The sequence below is a fragment of the Garra rufa genome, chromosome 3 (genome assembly GCF_049309525.1).
Source record: "Garra rufa chromosome 3, GarRuf1.0, whole genome shotgun sequence".
Classification (NCBI taxonomy): Eukaryota; Metazoa; Chordata; class Actinopteri; order Cypriniformes; family Cyprinidae; genus Garra; species Garra rufa.
This window is the reverse complement of record NC_133363.1, coordinates 41413963-41432345: the sequence shown is the minus strand read 5'-3', so window position 1 is coordinate 41432345 and position 18383 is coordinate 41413963. Positions and strand designations below refer to the sequence as shown.

Below are 18383 nucleotides of genomic sequence, written 5' to 3'. Positions count from 1 at the left end.
AACCGGAAGTTAATCAAAATTTCCTCTGTGTTTTGTAGTATCCACATGGATCCGGAACAGTAGTGGAATGCACAAAGGAGGTTCTGAATGGATTACTTCGAGAAGGATTTAGTTGATGCGCTTAAAGACATTGTCAAGGCTGGAAACTGGCAGTGTGTGGGAGACAAATCTAAATTTAAGTCACCATGCACGAAGTAAGCGCCTGTCATTGTGTAAATGCACACACAAATATATGGTGCTCTTAACTGAAACAAGAATATTCTGTAAAACACGTAACTTTTTAGAAATTAGACTTAAAAAGGGTAACTCAATGTATTTTTAAAATAGATTTAGACATGGGGTGTTAAAATGCATTTTTAAAGGCTGGAAAAAGTATAGAAATTCAGTGGGGTCCAAAAGTGAGACCACTTGCATGTTTTGAAGAATGAATAAATATGGATATTTATAGTTTTACTGAGAAAATTCATGTCATTATATTTTAATATTTCTTTATATACACTACTTACAACAGTAAGATTATTAATGTTTTTTTTTTTTAAATAAGTCTCTTCTGCTCACCAAGCCTGCATTTATTTGATCCAAAGTACAGCAAAAACAGTAACATTTTTGAAAGATTTTTACTATTTAAAATAACTGCTGTCTATTTGAAAAAATATGTAAATGTAATTTTTTCCTGTGATTTCAAAGCTGAATTTTAGCATCATTACTCCAGTCACATGATCCTTCAGAAATCAGAAATATTCTGATTTGCTGCTCAAAAACAGTTATTATTATTATTATTATTATGTTGAAAACAGTTGAGTAGATTTTTTGTTTCTTTGATGAACAGAAAGTTCAGAAGAACAGCATTTATCTGAAATTGTGACATCATAAATGTCTTTATCATCATTTTGATTCATTTAAAGCATCCTTGCTTAATAAAAGCATTAAGTAATTTCTATAATTTCTTTTTATACTTAATCCAGGCTTTTGAATGGTATAGTGTATAATGTTATAAAAGCTTTTTATTTCAGATACATTCAGATTTTTGAATGTGAAAAAAAAAACGGTTTTAAATATTTAATAATAATAATAATAATAATAATAAGTGTTTCTTAAACAGCAAATCAGCATATTAGAATGAATTCTTAAGGATCATGTGACACTAACTGAAGACTGGAGTAATGATGCTAAAAATGTAGATTTGATCACAGGAATAAATTACATTTTTAAATATTTTCAAATAGAAAACAGTTATTTTAAATAGTAAAAATATTTTACAATATTACATTTTTTTCTGTACTTTGAATCAAATAAACGCAGGCTTGGTGAGCAGAAGAGACTTAAAAAAAAACAAAAAATCGTACTTTTCAAAACTTTTGACTGATAGTGTATACACTTCAACCTATTTTCTGAAAATATAAGTAATAATAATAACAATATTTTTAAGGTTTTACTCTGATGATGGAGAGCATATAGTCCTGGTGCATACAAAGGATGATAAATTCTGGGCTATGGATTCATCTTGCCCACATGAAGGTTAGTTGCCCTTCTATACAAAACAATGTTATGCAAAACTTGATATAGTTGTCTCTTTAGTCCATTCTCACCATCTTGACCTCATTTTGGCTTTCCTCACAAGCTTTGTTTGCACAAAGAGTTTTGAGAGAAAACTCTTTCTCGATGGTGGTTTGATATAACTTCAACCTCCTAGTCATTCCAAACATATGTGACCCTGGACCACAAAACCAGTCATAAGGTTAAATTTGACTATAAATAAACTGAATAAATAAGCTTTCTATTGATGTATGGTTTGTTAGGATAGGACAATATTTGGCCGAGATACAGCTATTTGAAATCAGAAATCTGAGGATGCAAAAAAATCAAAAAGACTGAGAAAATCACCTTTAAAGTTGTCCAAATTAGGTTCTTAACAATGCATATTACAAATCAAAAATTACATTTTGATATGTTTACAGTAGGAATTTTACAAAAAATCTTCATGGAACATGAACTTTACTTAATTTCTTAATGATTTTTGACATAAAAGAAAAATCAAAAATTTTGACCCATGCAATGTATTTTTGGCTATTGCTACAAATATACCCCAGCGACTTAAGACTGGTTTTGTGGTCCAGGGTCACATATGTGAATTTATTTCTTCTGTCAAAACAAAAGAACATATTTTGTAAAATATTAGTAACCAAACAGTATTGTTGACCATTGACCATCAACTCCTCAAAATATCTTATTTTACATTCGACAAAAGAAAGAAAGTCATACTATTCAAGGTTTTATCTAGCACATGTGAAATGAGGCCAACTTAAAAAAATATTTTTTACAAACATTACAAGTTAATTGTGGGTATTTGAAAATATCATGTAACTGTGATACAGTAAAATATGTGACCCTGGACCACAAAACCAGTCTTAAGTCGCTGGGGTATATTTGTAGCAATAGCCAAAAATACATTGTATGGGTCAAAATTATTGATTTTTCTTTTATGCCAAAAATCATTAGGAAATTAAGTAAAGATCATGTTCCATAAAGATATTTTGTAAAATTCCTACTATAAATATATCAAAATGTAATTTTTGATTAGTAATATGCATTGTTAAGAACTTAATCTGGGGAACTTTAAAGGTGATTTTCTCAGTATTTTGATTTTTTTGCATCCTCAGATTCCAGATTTTCAAATAAATGTATCTCGGCCAAATATTGTCCTATCCTAACAAACCATACATCAATAGAAAGCTTATTTATTGAGCTTTCATATGATGTGTACATCTCAGTTTTGTAAAATTTAACCTTATGACTGGTTTTGTGGTCCAGGGTCACATATAATAGTTGTTTTAATATCTGAATATAATGATCCATTACTTAACAGGGGGCCCACTTGAGCAAGGTGATATTGAGGATCTGGGCAATGGAAAACTGGCACTGATTTGCCCATGGCATTACTTTGATTTCTGCCTTGAAACTGGTTCCTCTTCCACTGGACTGCAGGCAAGTTATCATTGTCCGTGTTAAAGTAATAGTTCACCTAAAAAAATGTACTCACCCTGTATTTTCACTTTTGGCTGAACTATACCTTTAATGTATAGTGATTATAGATGCCAGCATTCTTTATATGTCTCTTATTATTGTAACCAGAACCAAGTGTATGATGTCCATGTACTAGATGGAAAAGTGTATATAAATACCCAGAACACACTGTCCCTCTGTCCCATCCCAGCGACAAAAATAACCCACCAAGGTGAGCAATGACAGACTCCAAAAATATGATTTGTGAGTATGACATGCACAGTGTATGCTTATGCTGTATTTCTTGCAGAGAGTTTGCCTGTGGAAATAAATTCCTCAGAAAACACACTTTGCATGTGGGCTACCAAAATCCTTCAGACCCCGGACCCACAAGAAAAGGTTTGGAAATATCCTGGAAGTATCCATACAGTGATTGAATAAACTGTATCATGTCATCTTAGCTTGTTTGTTTGTCTGTGTTGTGTAGGTTTCATTGACCAAGACAGTGCAAGAGAACTGGAACAGTGGGAAAATAACCGAAAGTGGAGAGGCCAGCCCTCCTGCACAACCCAACAGAAAAGATAATCTGACTGTTGTAGAGCCTGGAAAAATCAAACGGGGCAAAGGTGGCACACTGGTAAACTTTCAGTTAGACACTTTTTTGCTTTTTTAGTCGGAAGTTAAACAATAATTAGATAAAAGTAAAAATGCTTTTTGTTCCAACAGGCAAGTAGGATTGCTTTACTGCACTCTCTTGCTAATATAGAGCAGTGGGCGATAGATCTGTCCTGGGATGTGATAGCAAGATTCTCCACATTTAGATTGAGCAATGGTGAGCCTTTACCTCGCCAGTTCTTTGATGACTTTGTCAAAGTAGCAGGAGATGAAGCTAAGGTTTGTATATACATGTTTATACCTTTCATTTATTTAAGATAAATGCTAACTAAATAACCTATGTTAATTTGACGTCAACTTCTCCTGCAGCATTATCAGTTACTAGAGCAAAGGATTATGGAACTTGGCAGCTTCTTTGGTGCTTTACCAGTCCACAACGGTCAGTGTTTTCATGTGTTTGTTTTTTTGGTCTTAAAGGGATCACCCATCTTAAAGTTCACCCAAAAATGAAAATTCCCTCATTAATTATTTATCTTTATGCCATTTCAAGCTTATAAGACCTTCTTTCTAGCCTGGCAAGCCAGACCCACATAAATGTAGGGTCTGGGCACTCTCCATAGACAGGGCTCAACCGGAGGGGTGGGATAAACGGTTGTCTTTCAAACTCCTCTCCACGCAATAGGATAGCGCTACAACCAATCAGAGACTTAGTCGGTCAGGTGACGTAGTCAGAGCGACGAAGATTTTTAACAAAAATCAGTGCACTGTGCAGTCTGTCAGCTAAATAATAGACATAGATGGGCACTAAACCTTTAAAAGTAAACAAAAACATGCACAGACAAATCCAAATTACACCCTGCGGCTCGTGACGATACACTGATGTCCTAAGACACGAAACGATCGGTTTTTGCAAGAAAATGAACAGTATTTATATAATTTTCTTTTTACCTTTGATACACATCCACATCCATCTGTCATGAGCACGAGTTTAGCATATCTATGATTCGACTCGTCACATGTGAACGCGCTTTGATGTAGTATACGCAAACACCGAAAGGGGAAATATGTAAAAAAAAGTCCAGGATGAGTTTGCGCAAGCAAACGTAATCTTTTTCAGCTTTAAATGGGTTTGAACAACCAGGACAAGCGCAAGTAATTACCATTTTGAATAGCAGCTATATCCACAATCTCTTGTGCTGTGTAAACAATGAGTGTCGTATACACGCCACAGATCGCTTCCGGTGTTTGCGTATTCTACACCACAGCGCGTTCAGATGTAACGAGCTCCTGCTCAGGACACATGGACGTGGCTGTGTATCAAAAGTAAAAAAATATATAAATACTGTTCAGTTTTCCACGCTTAATTCACGGAACCAGGAATTCATGTCTGACTGAATTTATGGTCGCAGTTCAGTCGTCATCATGTTAAGCCCGCCCACCGACTCGTGATTGGCCCGGTACATCTTGGATTTTTCGGAAATTTAAGTGAATTGAGAGTAACTAGACTGACCTTAGAAGCAAATGTAATTTGCTGCCGCTAGGGGCGCGTCTAGATTCTAGGCTACCTTCTTTCATCTTCGAAACACAAATTAAGATTTTAAGAGCTTTCTGACCCTGCATAGACAGCAACTCATCAGCCTTCATTTTTTCACATTTTATGTTGCTGCCTTATGTTAAACTGCTTTAAATGACTTTTTTCCCACATCAGTCTACACTCCATACACCATAATGACAAAGCAGTTTTTTAATATCTTCGCAAATTTATTAAAACTAAAAAACTAAAATGATTGCATAAGTATTCAAACCATACTGTCTAGGACAGTTGAAATTTTGTTCATGAGCATTCATATGTGACCCTGGACCACAAAACCAGTCATAAGGTTACATTTTACAAAACTGAGATATATACATAAATAAGCTTTCTATTGATGTATGGTTTGTTAGGATAGGACAATATTTGGCCGAGATACATCTATTTGAAAATCTGAAATCTAAGGGTGCAAAAAATCAAAATACTGAGAAAATCACCTTTAAAGTTGTCCAAATTAAGTTCTTAGCAATGCATATTACTAATCAAAAATTACATTTTGATAGGTTTACAGTAGGAATTTTACAAAAAATCTTCATGGAACATGATCTTTACTTAATTTCCTAATGATTTTTGACATAAAAGAAAAATCAATAATTTTGACCCATACAATGTATTTTTGGCTATTTCTACAAATATACCCCAGCGACTTAAGACTGGTTTTGTGGTCCAGGGTCACATATTGCTTGTAGATGTTACTACACTTCGAGTGGAGTTAACCTGTGGCAAATTCAATTGAATAGGTATGATTGCATCAAGCCACACATCTGGGGAAGTGTTCAGAAAAAATTACCCTTAACAGAAGAAATTTGAAACAACCAGGACTCTTCCTAGAGCTGGCCTCCTGGCCAAATTGAGCAATTGATGGAGAAGGGTCTTGGTTAGAGTGCTTACCAAGATCCTGACTCTAGTTGAGCTCCACAATTATATGTGGAGATAGGAGAAACCTACAGAAGGACAAACTTTACTGCAACACTCCACCAATCTGGGCTTTATGGCGGTGTGGCCAAACTCAATTCTCTCCTCAGTGAAGAGGAAGACACATGAAAACACACTTGGAATTAGCAAAAAAGCACCTGAAGGACCCTCAGACTGTGAGAAACAAGATTCTCTGGTCTAATGAACCTCAAATCTTAAATCCAAGCATTATGTTTGAAGGAAAACAGGCACTGCTGATCACCTGCAGAGTACCATCCCAAAAGTAAAGTGTGCTGGTAACAGCCTCATGCTGTGGGGCTGTTTTTCAGCGGCAGGAACTGAGGGACTTGAGGCCGTAAAGGTACATCAGCTAAGTACTGTGTTCTAACTTATTCAATGAATACTTATTTTAGTTTTTTTTTTATAAACATATTTCCAAAGTTGAGACAATTCTGTTTTTGCTTTGTCATAATGGTGTATGGACTGTAGATTGATGTGGAGAAAAAGTAATTTAAAGCAGTTTAACGTAAAGCTGCAGCATAAATTGTGAAAAAAAGTTAAGGGGTGTGAATACTTTTGCAAGGCACTGTAAGTGATGTTAGAGATTCAAATATTTGTCTTTTTTCTTTTCAAAAGGTTTATGGCAGTCAGCAACAGATACTTCTCATGACCTTTTGGCAAGGCTAGCTATAGTGCACATGGTCCACGAAGCCAGGTAGAACACATCATGTGTGTCAGAATCTGTTATTTTCATGTATGCATCTGAAAAATATCTATTTAGTTGTATTTTTGCATGGTTTTTACACAGAGGTTTAGATGTGCACCCTCAGACTCTGTCCCGGTTTGCTGCTCAGGGAGACAAAAGCTCAGTGAAGGTGTTGGAGGTGATTTATGCTGATGAGATCACACATGTGGCTGCAGGGCTGAGGTGGTTCACATACATATGCTCTAAAGAAGGATGGGTATGAGATCCAACAACTGTTTTTTTTTTTTTAACTGTGTAACAGTACAATTAAAATGGGGGTAAAAGTTCACTGTAAATGACTGAGAGTGAATTATTTCATCATAAAATCATATTTTATTTTTTTAAAACACACCTGTTTGCTAACTTGATTTGCTAATGCAAATAGGTATGAAATTGAAATGCTTATATGTGACCCTGGACCACAAAACCAGTCATTAGTAGCATGGGTATATTTGTAGCAGTGGCCAACAATACATTGTAGAGGTCAAAATGATCAGAAAAGATCATGTCCCATTAAGATATTTAGTACATTTCCTACTGTAAATATACCAACACTTAATTTTTGATTAGTAATATACCTTGCTAAGAACTTTATATGGACAACTTTACAGGCGATTTTCTCAATATTTAGATTTTTTGCACCCTCAGCTTCCAGATTTTCAAATAGTTGTATTTCAGCCAAATATTGTCCTATTCTAACAAACCATACATCAGTGGAAAGCTTAGAAAAGCTTTATTTAGCTTTCATGATGTATTAATCTCAATTTTAAGAATTTGACCCTTATGGCTGGTTTTGTGGTCCAGGGTCAGTAGTCTTTGAAAGTCTTAAGTCTGTTTCCTAGCTTGAAATCTTTATATATATATATATATATATATATATATATATTTCAGGATTCTTTGAAAACGTTCCATGAATTGGTAAAGTTGCATTTCAAAGGCTTTTTGAAGCCTCCGTTCAATACAGAGGGAAGGAAGACAGCAGGAATGACAGAAGAGGTATACAAACCATTGTTGAATTTCTGCAGAATTAACCTGTTTTTTTTATTTGTTTGTTTGTTTGACTGCGTGACTTAAACCAAATTAAAATCTTTTTTATAATGATCTCCCTCTTTACCTACAGTGGTATGTTCCTCTTGTCAAGCCCTCCAGCTCACAGAAGACCTCCTGATTGGACTTATTTTCATCCAAAAAGAGGAACCCTGTTTGGGATTCTGAAAAAAGGACTTTGAATGTAAAGTGTGCTTGCATGATCATCGGATGAACCCTAAGAGTGAAGAAATCACAGAACGGATTTGTGAATCCAGAAATATGTGCATTCAGTATTTTCCAACAGTAATCACTATTTAATGGTTCTTTTTCATTCTTGTTTAAGAAATGCAATTTAATCAGTGAGCTTTCATTTTATGATATTTTATTTAAACACATTACTGGACAAATAAACATCTTTAAATATTGTTTTTAGCAGTTCATTGGTTTTGCTGACAGGGGGCGCTGAGAGGTTGTTTTGCTTTCAGCTGAGGTGTTTGCAAGGGATGCGGTTTACACTGCTGAGAAGTAGTATTTTCAGAATGTTTTTTGAGAAGTTTTTCATATTTAGTTTGAATATTTTTTTAGGGTGTTATATATAAATTATCATTTAAATTTTTTTTTAAACTTAATCCAAATGCGGAAAAGCAAGCACATTCAAAATAACGGCTATAGTAGGCCTACTTTATTTGTTAGGTATTTTTCATCAGATTAAGTAACAAAACTGGCATACTAAACGATGTCTAATGAAGGTATGTGGCCTGAAATTTCATGTGTTTGGTGAAAACACCATTAAAAAATCCAGTGTACCAACTTCGTATTAAATTTAAGTTGAAAACTGTAAACTCATTTAAAGCATGTTGTGTGTTGGGTCTGTTCTGTGTTCACTCAGATTTTCCCAGAGGCTCTGATTCTTATTTTTAAGGTTATATTTAAACAATTGCAGTGAGTCATTATACCGCTGAGAAATTACCCCGAAGTATGATACAGCCTTTTGAACAAATGGTTTACAGCAAACACGCTGCTCACTTTTTCTATTGGCAATTAATGTTTATTCGTCTTGCTTTTATAAAGATGTTTCTTTTTGTTCAGATGGAATGTAATGCTGAGAGAAAGACAGTACAAACATGAGCATAGAATCAGTCTGTGTGTGTGTGTGTGTGTGTGTGTGTGTGTGTGTGTGTGTGTGTGTGTGTGTGTGTGTGTGTTACCCAGACGTGACAGAGTTTTCCGTGCTGTGTGAGCCTGTGTCATTGGTTTTCACTTCTGCTTTTTGTATTTTTGAGATTTTTTTTCCATCATGCGTGGTGGTGAAGTTTGCAACTGTCTTTAACTCAAGAATAGCTTTTTGTCTAATTTTTTAAATCTACCCACTTTGGTCATTCTATCTGCTCTTTAAATTTATCCCTTCCACATATATACACTATACAGACGTATAGTCCTGCATTACAAAAGCTACTGAAATATAAAGGACTTAAAGTTTCCTTCATTAATGCAAAGGTGAATAATAAAAAAGGAATGTAAAATAAAATCATAAGTTCTGGTCCATTTTGCAATTTGCTGTTTTCATACAGTAAAAAGGTTCTTTTTTTTTTTTTTCTCCAAGTCTTTTACTTGCTTTTTTTACATGTAAATCTTCCTTTCTGTGTGGCTCTTCCCAAGTACCTCTCCACTGAACTGGTAGGTGAGTTTTTTCTTGATCTTCCTGACTTCTCCCGTCTTGCCATAGTTTCTCAGCGCCCTAGCCATCTTCTGGTAGGTCATCTTTTTGCGGTTTCCCTTCTGTACGCCCCAGCGGTGCGCTAAAGCCTCTTTGTGCTTGGAAGAGAACTGGAATGTTCCTTTTTCTCGGTCAACCCACCAGATGCTGTCCTTCATGTCACCATTTCGCAGTAGGTCCAGCAGGAACTGATACAAGCGAATTTTCTTCTTGTTACCTTGAAAAACAAAGGAAGTAAACACCTACATCTAGATTCTAGAAGACAAAATCAACAGGTAGTGGGTTTGGATCGCTTATCCGCTTTCCATAGATCACTATGGTTTTGTCCTTATAAGGTCTTAGCATTTGTCCTTACCATGCTCTCCTCCTGTTGTTGATGTAATGTGGTCTCTCATACACTCCTCATCAGACACCTCTAATGGAGGACTGCGACTGCCAGGGTCATCGTCATCCGAGCTGCGCTGGAGAGGAGACGGCTGTACACTGTGAGGGTAACACACAGATGCCCGTGGCAAATATGTCACCTGTGAAGACATGAATGCATAATTTTCAGACAGCACACAAAAAATAGAGGCTCCAATTAGAATTGACTAATTGAAAATTTCATTGTATCACTAGAAAGCAGAAAGAACTCAGAGCTTTATTCACCAAGTGTTCACCAAGACACGGAAGATCATGTAGAACTTCCAATGCTGACACTTAAAGTCTATATAGCAAGTATTTCTTGATAAGAGCCATTTAAGAATCCTTATTTTGATGGGGGAATTCTTGCTAAAGTCACATGTTCAGTTAAATGGCACAAATAAAATGAGAGCTATACATGAGGAAACCATGTCTGTGCCATCAGGTGGTCTGAAATGTGTCATCTGGAGATTTCAGCCTTGTTCAAGATTAAGAAAGAGGAACTTTACATTTTTATGTATTGCCGATATAACTGCAGTGAAACTAAAAGATGCAGAATATTTTGTGGTTATTTCTACAGGAATGGCATCTATAGACGAGTATGGATGGATAGTATGCATACAGATAGATGAAAGAACAAAAAATGTTAAGAAAAGTATCTAAAAAAAGTCAGTTTTTTTCAGTTAAACCGCTTCACTGTAAAAAAGCCCTTACAAAAACCCAAAGTGTCAAGGATCGCAGCAGTCTCATGCGATTGCACACACAGTGCTGGGGTAGCAATTTCTTGTGACTTGACAATTGAAAAGTCGGATGACTTGAGGACAGTGTCCTCAAACACACATGATAGTCATACTATTTTGAAATTTTCATTCAAAATAGTATGCTGTGGATTTGTTACACCCTTATTTGGTGCAGGGCCTCAGAGGTCAGGTAGTTACTGTGCATTTAGGCCCTTAATGACGTGTATTAACGTACATTTCTGCAGTTAACACTTTTCAGCTTGCTAGAGAGATACTCATCTGCTCAGCTAAGAAAGCAGCATTGCTCTCCTCAAATAGTTAAATATGTACACGCAAGGCTTAAATGCAAAAAAGCTGTCATTGCTTATGGTTTGAGGTGTAAATAACTAATCTACAGATTAACTGTTAACTGAATTCACAGAACAGCCCCTACAAAAATGACCATGGTGACTGCAGTTTCCGCCAAAAATAACAGTTATTGTCGTGGCTCAGCATTAAATTGTGGTTGCCTAGCATTAGTCGCACAAACGTCATCAAAAAAAAAAAAAAAAAAACCTGTTTAAAGGAGATCTCATAATTTATTATGGTTTTAGTAGTGACATTCGCTTTAATAACTTTTATTATGGCAGCAACTATGATTACCATGGTAAATTACTACAGTCAAAATTTACAATATTTATGGAAAAGAAAATATGTGATCAAAACCAGTCTTAAGCAGCACAAGATATTTGTAGCAATAGCCAAAAATACATTGTATGGGTTAAAATGATCGATTTTTCTTTTTTTGCCAAAATCATTAGGATATTAAGTAAAGATCATGCTTCATGAAGATATTTTGTACATTTCCTACCGTAAATATGTCAAAACTTCATTTTTGATTAGTATGCATTGCTAAGAACTTCATTTGGACAACGTTTAACTTTTAACTTTTTTGCACTTTCAGATTTTGCATTTTCAGGTTATTTAATCAGCTTTCATGATGATGTATAAATCTAATTTTCAAAAAATTGACCCTTATGACTGGTTTTGTGGTCCAGGGTCACATATGTGACAAGTAAAGTAGGTTAGGTAATGTTACACTACCGTTCAAATGTATGATTTTATTTTTGTCTTAATGGTTTTATTCAGCTAGGATACAATCAATTGATCAAAAATCGATAAATACATTTTTAATATTACAAAGATTTATATTTCATTTGCACTTTTTATTCACCAAAGAATTATGAGGAAAAAACATGGTTTAAGGCTTCCACATTTAAAATATAAAGCAGCACAGCTGTTTTTGACATTGATAATAATAAGAAATGTTTCCTGAGCACCGAATCTACATATTATAATGATTTCTGAAGGATCATGTGACACAGAAGACTGAAGAAATGGCTCCGGAAAAATCAGCTTTGCCATCGCAAAAATAAATAGCATTTTAAAACATAATAAAATATGACAATATGAATGTTTTACTGTAGTTTTGATCAGCATAAAAAAATCATTAAAAATAGTTATTACAAAATTAGCTAAAACCCAGAACTTTTTTTTCTCTGAGCATCATGCACCTTCCATCGAGACTGAGCCCTTATGACAGGCAGTATATCAGACTGATCTCTGCTTCCTCCTACAAGGACGTCTACAAAGGAAAAGCTTTCTTTTGCGATAGAATTTTTGGTTAGAGCCTTCCTTCAAGATCCAACCAAAGGAAGGGAAATCAATCACTGCGTTATGCGTAAGAGATCTTCAATGATCGCTTTCAAGAGGTTCTCTTTGATTTTTTACCCACAGAACAGTCAATATACATGTATATCCTCTTTTTTGTTCAAATATCTGCAAAACTAGACCAAAAGGTCGAGAAAACAGACCTTGTTTTTTAAATCAAAGATGATGCAGATTCTAGAATGTATTTTCTACAAGTTAATAAATGAATAAGGGTTGAATTACATTATGGTTTCTGTATAATGCTAACATCTCATGTATGTTTTTTGTGTGTGCGCAAAATGTTCAAACCGTCTTCAAGCTGTAACATTTGCGCACTTGTATGTTAGTGTCACAATAAAGAGTGGTTTTGTTTGTGTAAGTGGGGCTGTTCTGTGTAATGGCAGTTGATGAGTGTGCAGACTGCAGTTACAGTGACAGTGTTGAGTTTTGGTCAGGATAAGGCTTAGTTGAGCAATAGCTTGGGCACAGATGCTTTCTACAGCCTCCTAACCAGCATCAACACCCACTTGTGTCACGAAGCACCAGATAAATTTAACCAAAAGGTATTAAACCCAGTTTTATAGAAACACAAGCAAGATTTCTTTGTTCCCAAATGTCTCCTGCACTGTATGCAACAAAATGGTTACTTTTCATCACTAATAATGTGACCAGACATTAAAACATTTAAGAAAATGAACGTGATGTGGGTATTTAATAGATAATTCATGTCTCACCTGTTGAGGGGGCAGAGTGAGGTGATGCCCGGTCAGGCCTGGGTCGATAAAATGGCCGGCCTCAACTTCTGGGAAGCGATGCACATTCGTTGAATGTAGTGGCTGTACGCTCTGTAGCTCTGTGAAGTGGCTCTCTGGCAGGTTCTCGAAATCCACCGGATGGACATGATGTGTATTAAAATCCCAAGCGTGATCTAGACAAGGACAGTGAAGTTGAAACGGAGGGTCAGCAGAAAGCATCTTTTAACAAGCTAAAGAAACATGACAATACGTCACATGCTCTTTTTGTTAGCAGGTACCAGCAACTGATAAATCAACCATGTCACGTTATTCTGTCCGTCAATTCAATCGCATGCAAGAAATTACATTTACTTTCTCACTGTAAGCCCTGGGACCTTGAGTGTCAACCAGTTTCCTGTTCACACCACCATTTCCTTTGCAGTTTTTGAATAGCCTCAAGCATGTTTTTTTTTTTATTACCATTGTATTTAACGGTTAGATTTTTTTTTATTTATCTGTTTTGAGTCTTATCACCATGCAACAGAAAATATTCTACAGCATGTGTCACTTTTCATTTTCAGTAATTATCCACACATAAACACTGTACATACTAGCGTAAACGGTACATTTTCTGGAGAAACATATGTATACATTCCTCTTGTGAACAGGAATAGTTGTTACATAAATGTTTGACAAGTCTTGAGAAAAAGAAAAGAAAAATCTACACGGCATTTCTTTACTGCTGTAAACCGAAACTCAGAACTGTTTTCGGTTTCTCTGCCATTTAACTTCTTCGAAAATCAGCACATAGCTGTCTGAGTAAATAACACAAAGGTCTAACCAAAGGTCACTATAAAACGGAATCAAAAATGATTCTCAGAGTCTAAAACAGTAACAAAACGCAATACCCAGCCTCAAAGACAGAAACCGCTGCCACTGTTTAACATGCTATTTCAGACGCCTACATAGCTAAATTGCAATATTGTCTCATTTTGGACAGAAACCCTTGGGGATATTTGTCGTTCTACGTCTGTAGTTTTCTTGCCTGTCAGAACGAGGCATCTGTTTCCTGCTTTGTGCTAGGTCACTCGCCCGGTTCCACACGCTCGCTCTCCTAACGTCCCCTTACAGTTCAGTCCCAGCTGCCCTGGGTGTGATTTGATCCGTTAACTTAATATAACAAGGTGCTGTTTGCATGGGCCTCTTTAGGTGTTATAACACTTAAGTGTTTTGTTTGCAGGGGGTCAGTAATATCTATGAAACTGATTACATGTAAGAAGACACCTTAAAAAATGCAGGCCATGTAGTCATTTTGCTTAACAAGGTTCTGAAGGGGAAAAAAAAAATCTGTGGTTAAGGGGAAATATTGAAGTTGTTACATTTAAATACATGTGTTCATCCTGAGTAACATTTTTGGTCAATTGTTGGTTTATAAAATCTGATTTAAGGGTTTTAATTTTGACTATTGTTTGATTAATTTTTTCTGGATGACTTTTATTTTGGTATCACCTGTTTATAATAATGACATTGGGAAGTGAAAGGAGTGAAAGCTGAGAGACAACAGCTATCAACACCATTTTTTAAACAGATATATATTTTCTAAGCCTAACTTTGAATAATAATGTAGTTACATTAGTGTATCAATTAACAAAAGCTGTTTATGGAAAGATTAGATTTAGAGTAAAAAGCCAACACCTTTTGATTGTTTAGATATCTTACAACAAGCAATAACTTAAAATACAAACTCACCATTCTGGCTGTCGTCAATGATATACTGATACTCCATTGGTGCTCGATACATCTCTGATTCGAACATTTCCTCTGTTTGCTGCTAAGCAAATAGATAAGAGACAAAGAGTAACCAGTTTGAATGACTTAAGCCAATAGAAAAAAATAAAAATACACTGTACCATATAGAAAAAGCCTCACATCTTTGGTTAAAACTGCCCAGTAATCTTTTTGTACAGACGGTGTCTGTGACATCCAGCCAGTCCAGGTTACTCTCTCTCTACTCTCTTCTTTCTATGTAGAAATTATGATTATTATACATTTTGGAGAACAATTTATTATTTTTGTCATTACACTGATGTAAATCATAGCCTTGTTACAATAAACATACCAGTACATGTTGGCTATAATGAAAGATGTGTATTCATTAACATTCTGTAATATCCAAACCCAAATGAATGAACTAAACTGTCAAAAAATCACTAATTGATCCACTACACATGAATAAAGAGGTTTAAAACCAGCTGAATCTCAACAGATTGTCGTTCTGAAGTGGTTGGCACAAGATCGTATGCGTCTTGACACTAACTGTTTTACATTTCTAAAAAATACACAATAAAATGTACAAATCATTCTAAGGATATAAAAGACTGACTGATGTCAAACAGAAATATTACAAAAAAAGATCCAGCTGTTCTTTCGGTTACTAGTACGTCCACAATGGCAAGTGGTAATGTTGCTTGACACATTGACAGCAATTTAACAAAAAGTGCATTGTGTATGCATCTATTAACAGCAACGGCATTATATTAGGAACGTTTAGTAAATAAACAAAAATACTCACGGGTGGGATGATGTACCCCTCCATTCTGTACGGATGCAGCATGGGTTCCTCGCCGCCTGACACTCGATCTGCAACTCTGATGCTTTCTCAAGGGCTTTCAAAACTGTCCCCGTACCATTGCTCAACTCTGCTAAATTTCCTCTTACCAAATGAAACCAATGATCTAACTCGCGCACCTTATCACGCGGGGGGCCTCAAAGGTATCCAAAGGCCCAAAAAAGAAGCCAACCAGAGATACACTGCAGAGGGCAAGCTACCCTGGCAGTGGCCGTAGAAAAGGGACAGAGTTTCTGTTTGTTACTTCTTTATTTTTGGGGTGTGTGGGTAAGTGTGTGTGCATTCGCTGGAGGTTCCTGATTTTAGGGTAATGGCAGGTGGGGATTTTATCTTTGCAGTTAGAATAGGCGTAAAGTGTCACCTCCCCCAATGGCCAATCAGAGACAGCTCAGCTGACCGTTCTTCTTCCTGTCCACCTCCATGGTGCTTGTTGTTCTATAGAAAGTCCTTAATACAGGATGAAAATACACAAACATTGGTGCCATCTTTGGAAATGTAACATATTATGTAAAAACCCTCCTAGACTTTACTTAATTAAAAAGCCCTTCGTATTTTTTAGAGAATAGATTTTTTTGTCTAGTGAAACCATGAGTGAATAAGATAAATCTGAGAACAAATATATCACAAATAAAAATGAAGCCTATTTATATTTAGACACCCAATACACTTACAAAACTAACAGATTCATAAATAAACCAGGAATATAAAACAGTGTATCACATCTTGGAGTCTGTGTTTCAGCCTCATGATGGCTGCAGACAGAGCATCTACTAAAAGATAAGATGGCTGATGGTGTTGCATTTCCTATCTGCATCAGTACATGCTGGGAGAGGAGATACAACATCCTGAATGACAATGATGAAATCTTCTATCTTTATCAAACTTTCCACCTGTCTCAAACATTCTGTCTGTCTTTCTTCTACACTATCGTAAAAATCACTTACAAAGATGAAACTTGCATACAGTACTCGTGCATACATAAACAGTTCACAGCTTACAGTTTACAGCGAATGCTTTGAAATAGCCCAAAATGTTTAGTGTTCTGAATACAGTGCATTAGGAAATGCTATTTAGTCTCGTCATCTACTGTACCGCATGCCTAACTTATCACAAAGCTAAGCTGCAACATGTAGATAAAGATAAAAATGTTATATATAACAAAAGATTGTACTTTTTGAGCATTTATCTCGGTGACTGTTTGAATTCATGCTTCTTCATTCTATATACAGGATTCTTTTTAACTGCAAAAGATTGTGTTCGTTTTTATATTTAACTCTTGTGCGACCTTTTGGACATTTTTTGTCCATTTCAGGTTTGTTTTTTGCTTTAAGTGTGTCTGTGTTAATGCCAACTGCATCAATCTTGGCTCAGGTGTGTAATTTTATTGAAATGTTAATATTTCACCCTCATTTCCTTCAAAAAAATCTATTTTACCCTCCGTACAAAAAAATACTCACACTCAGGACCTTAAGGACAAAAATGTCCACATTGAAACCCATTAAAACTGCAATTTTTAACCCAGGGCCATTTGACTATAAAATGATGCAATATTTGCTAATAGGCATTCATTCTATCGGCAAGGCTTCAAATTTTAAATTTTTACCATTTTTTACTAGATTGTGCCATTTTTTCAAATTTGGCATATAAAAGAAATACTCACTTTTTTGTGTTTTCTGCTTATGCATATTATAGTCTATTATAGAGTCAATTGGTAAAATAATGCAGCTATAATTGTGTGGGTATGTTGGTAAGGATGTCAGAGTGTGGTTTGCATGTGTTTGCTGAAAATTTTATGGGTGTAATTAGTTTGAAAGAAATTATATTGTACTGGCATTCAAAAATCCCACTCCATGTATATGAGTCATTGGGCCATGTCAAAACTATGAATAAGGTCAAAGAAGGTTAATGAGCTTTTAGGATTTTTCTTTTTCACCCAAACACACATTTTAATCCTTGATTGCACTTTTTCATTTGTTATTGTTTTTGTACAGAGATAAAAGGTGAGCTTGAATTTGATGTAGAAGTTCAGAAGCCCCTAAACACATTGTTTTTGTTTTCACCACAAGAAAATGCTGATTGTGTAGTCTGGTAGATTTTATACAAAGTTTGAGTGTTCGCACAGCCCAGACAGGTGTTCGCAAAAGCAAAACCTATACATATTTGGTGCTTGAGGTCTTGGTCATTTCATTTCTTGCAAGATGAAGAGACGTTACTCAGCAGAGGAAGCTCTGGAGCTAGAGTTTCCCACTGACAGTGAGCATTATGTAAACAAACCAGCTTTTAAAGCATTACAGTTCTGAAAATGAATGAACGTTTGGTAATTATGAATAGAAGAGATACTGATAAAAAAAACAACAGTCAGTGAAAGTGGAAAAAAATATTAATATATAGCATTTCTATGACAGTTTTTTGACATGGCCTTTTTTGTCCATTATGGCCCTAAGTGTTAGTTTTTTGTTTTTTTAATCTGACACTACATAAAAAATATAAATGCCTCAAAATGAATGTTGTTGTTCTTCACTGACGCACCCAAGAAGCTAATAAGCAAAAAAAAAAAATCTGCTTATCATTTAG

At 35.5% G+C, this 18383-nt stretch overlaps 2 protein-coding genes across 4 annotated transcripts; one reads left to right on the top strand and one right to left on the bottom strand.

The window, feature by feature from the left end:
• Nucleotides 1-51: 51 nt before the first annotated feature.
• Nucleotides 52-8323, top strand: LOC141331195 (uncharacterized protein HI_0077). 2 transcript variants are annotated; one of them, XM_073836168.1, is made up of 12 exons: nt 52-194; nt 1430-1518; nt 2867-2985; nt 3133-3235; nt 3314-3402; nt 3491-3640; nt 3730-3897; nt 3988-4057; nt 6761-6839; nt 6933-7086; nt 7761-7865; nt 7990-8323. In XM_073836168.1, exons 1-12 carry the CDS (start codon nt 88-90, stop codon nt 8035-8037), a joined length of 1281 nt encoding a protein of 426 aa, XP_073692269.1. In that variant the 5' UTR covers nt 52-87; the 3' UTR covers nt 8038-8323. The 2 variants fall into 2 exon arrangements, with proteins under 2 accessions (XP_073692269.1, XP_073692270.1); XM_073836169.1 differs by lacking the exon at nt 7761-7865.
• Nucleotides 8324-8476: 153 nt separating this feature from the next.
• spi1b (Spi-1 proto-oncogene b) lies at nt 8477-17362 on the bottom strand. Of its 2 annotated transcripts, none has more exons than XM_073836170.1 (6): nt 15753-17362; nt 15110-15202; nt 14930-15011; nt 13181-13374; nt 9971-10139; nt 8477-9832 (listed from the first exon to the last, which is right to left on the bottom strand). In XM_073836170.1, exons 1-6 carry the CDS (start codon nt 15792-15794, stop codon nt 9519-9521), a joined length of 894 nt encoding a protein of 297 aa, XP_073692271.1. In that variant the 5' UTR covers nt 15795-17362; the 3' UTR covers nt 8477-9518. The 2 variants fall into 2 exon arrangements, with proteins under 2 accessions (XP_073692271.1, XP_073692272.1); XM_073836171.1 differs by having other exon boundaries at nt 14930-15008; nt 15753-17359.
• Between the last annotated feature and the right edge of the window lie 1021 nt (nt 17363-18383).

What these genes read in the sequence shown, in the direction of transcription:
- LOC141331195 (XM_073836168.1), top strand. Translation starts at nt 88, where the DNA reads ATGGATTACTTCGAGAAGGATTTAGTTGATGCGCTTAAAGACATTGTC. An exon ending in CCCCGGACCCACAAGAAAAG is followed by an intron (nt 3,403 to 3,490) that starts GTTTGGAAATAT and finishes TGTGTTGTGTAG; the next exon opens with GTTTCATTGACCAAGACAGT. An exon ending in TGCTTTACCAGTCCACAACG is followed by an intron (nt 4,058 to 6,760) that starts GTCAGTGTTTTC and finishes TCTTTTCAAAAG; the next exon opens with GTTTATGGCAGTCAGCAACA.
- spi1b (XM_073836170.1), bottom strand. Translation starts at nt 15,794, where the DNA reads ATGCTGCATCCGTACAGAATGGAGGGGTACATCATCCCACCC. An exon ending in CATTGACGACAGCCAGAATG is followed by an intron (nt 13,375 to 14,929) that starts GTGAGTTTGTAT and finishes GTCCTTGTCTAG; the next exon opens with ATCACGCTTGGGATTTTAAT. An exon ending in AACAACAGGAGGAGAGCATG is followed by an intron (nt 9,833 to 9,970) that starts GTAAGGACAAAT and finishes TTGTTTTTCAAG; the next exon opens with GTAACAAGAAGAAAATTCGC.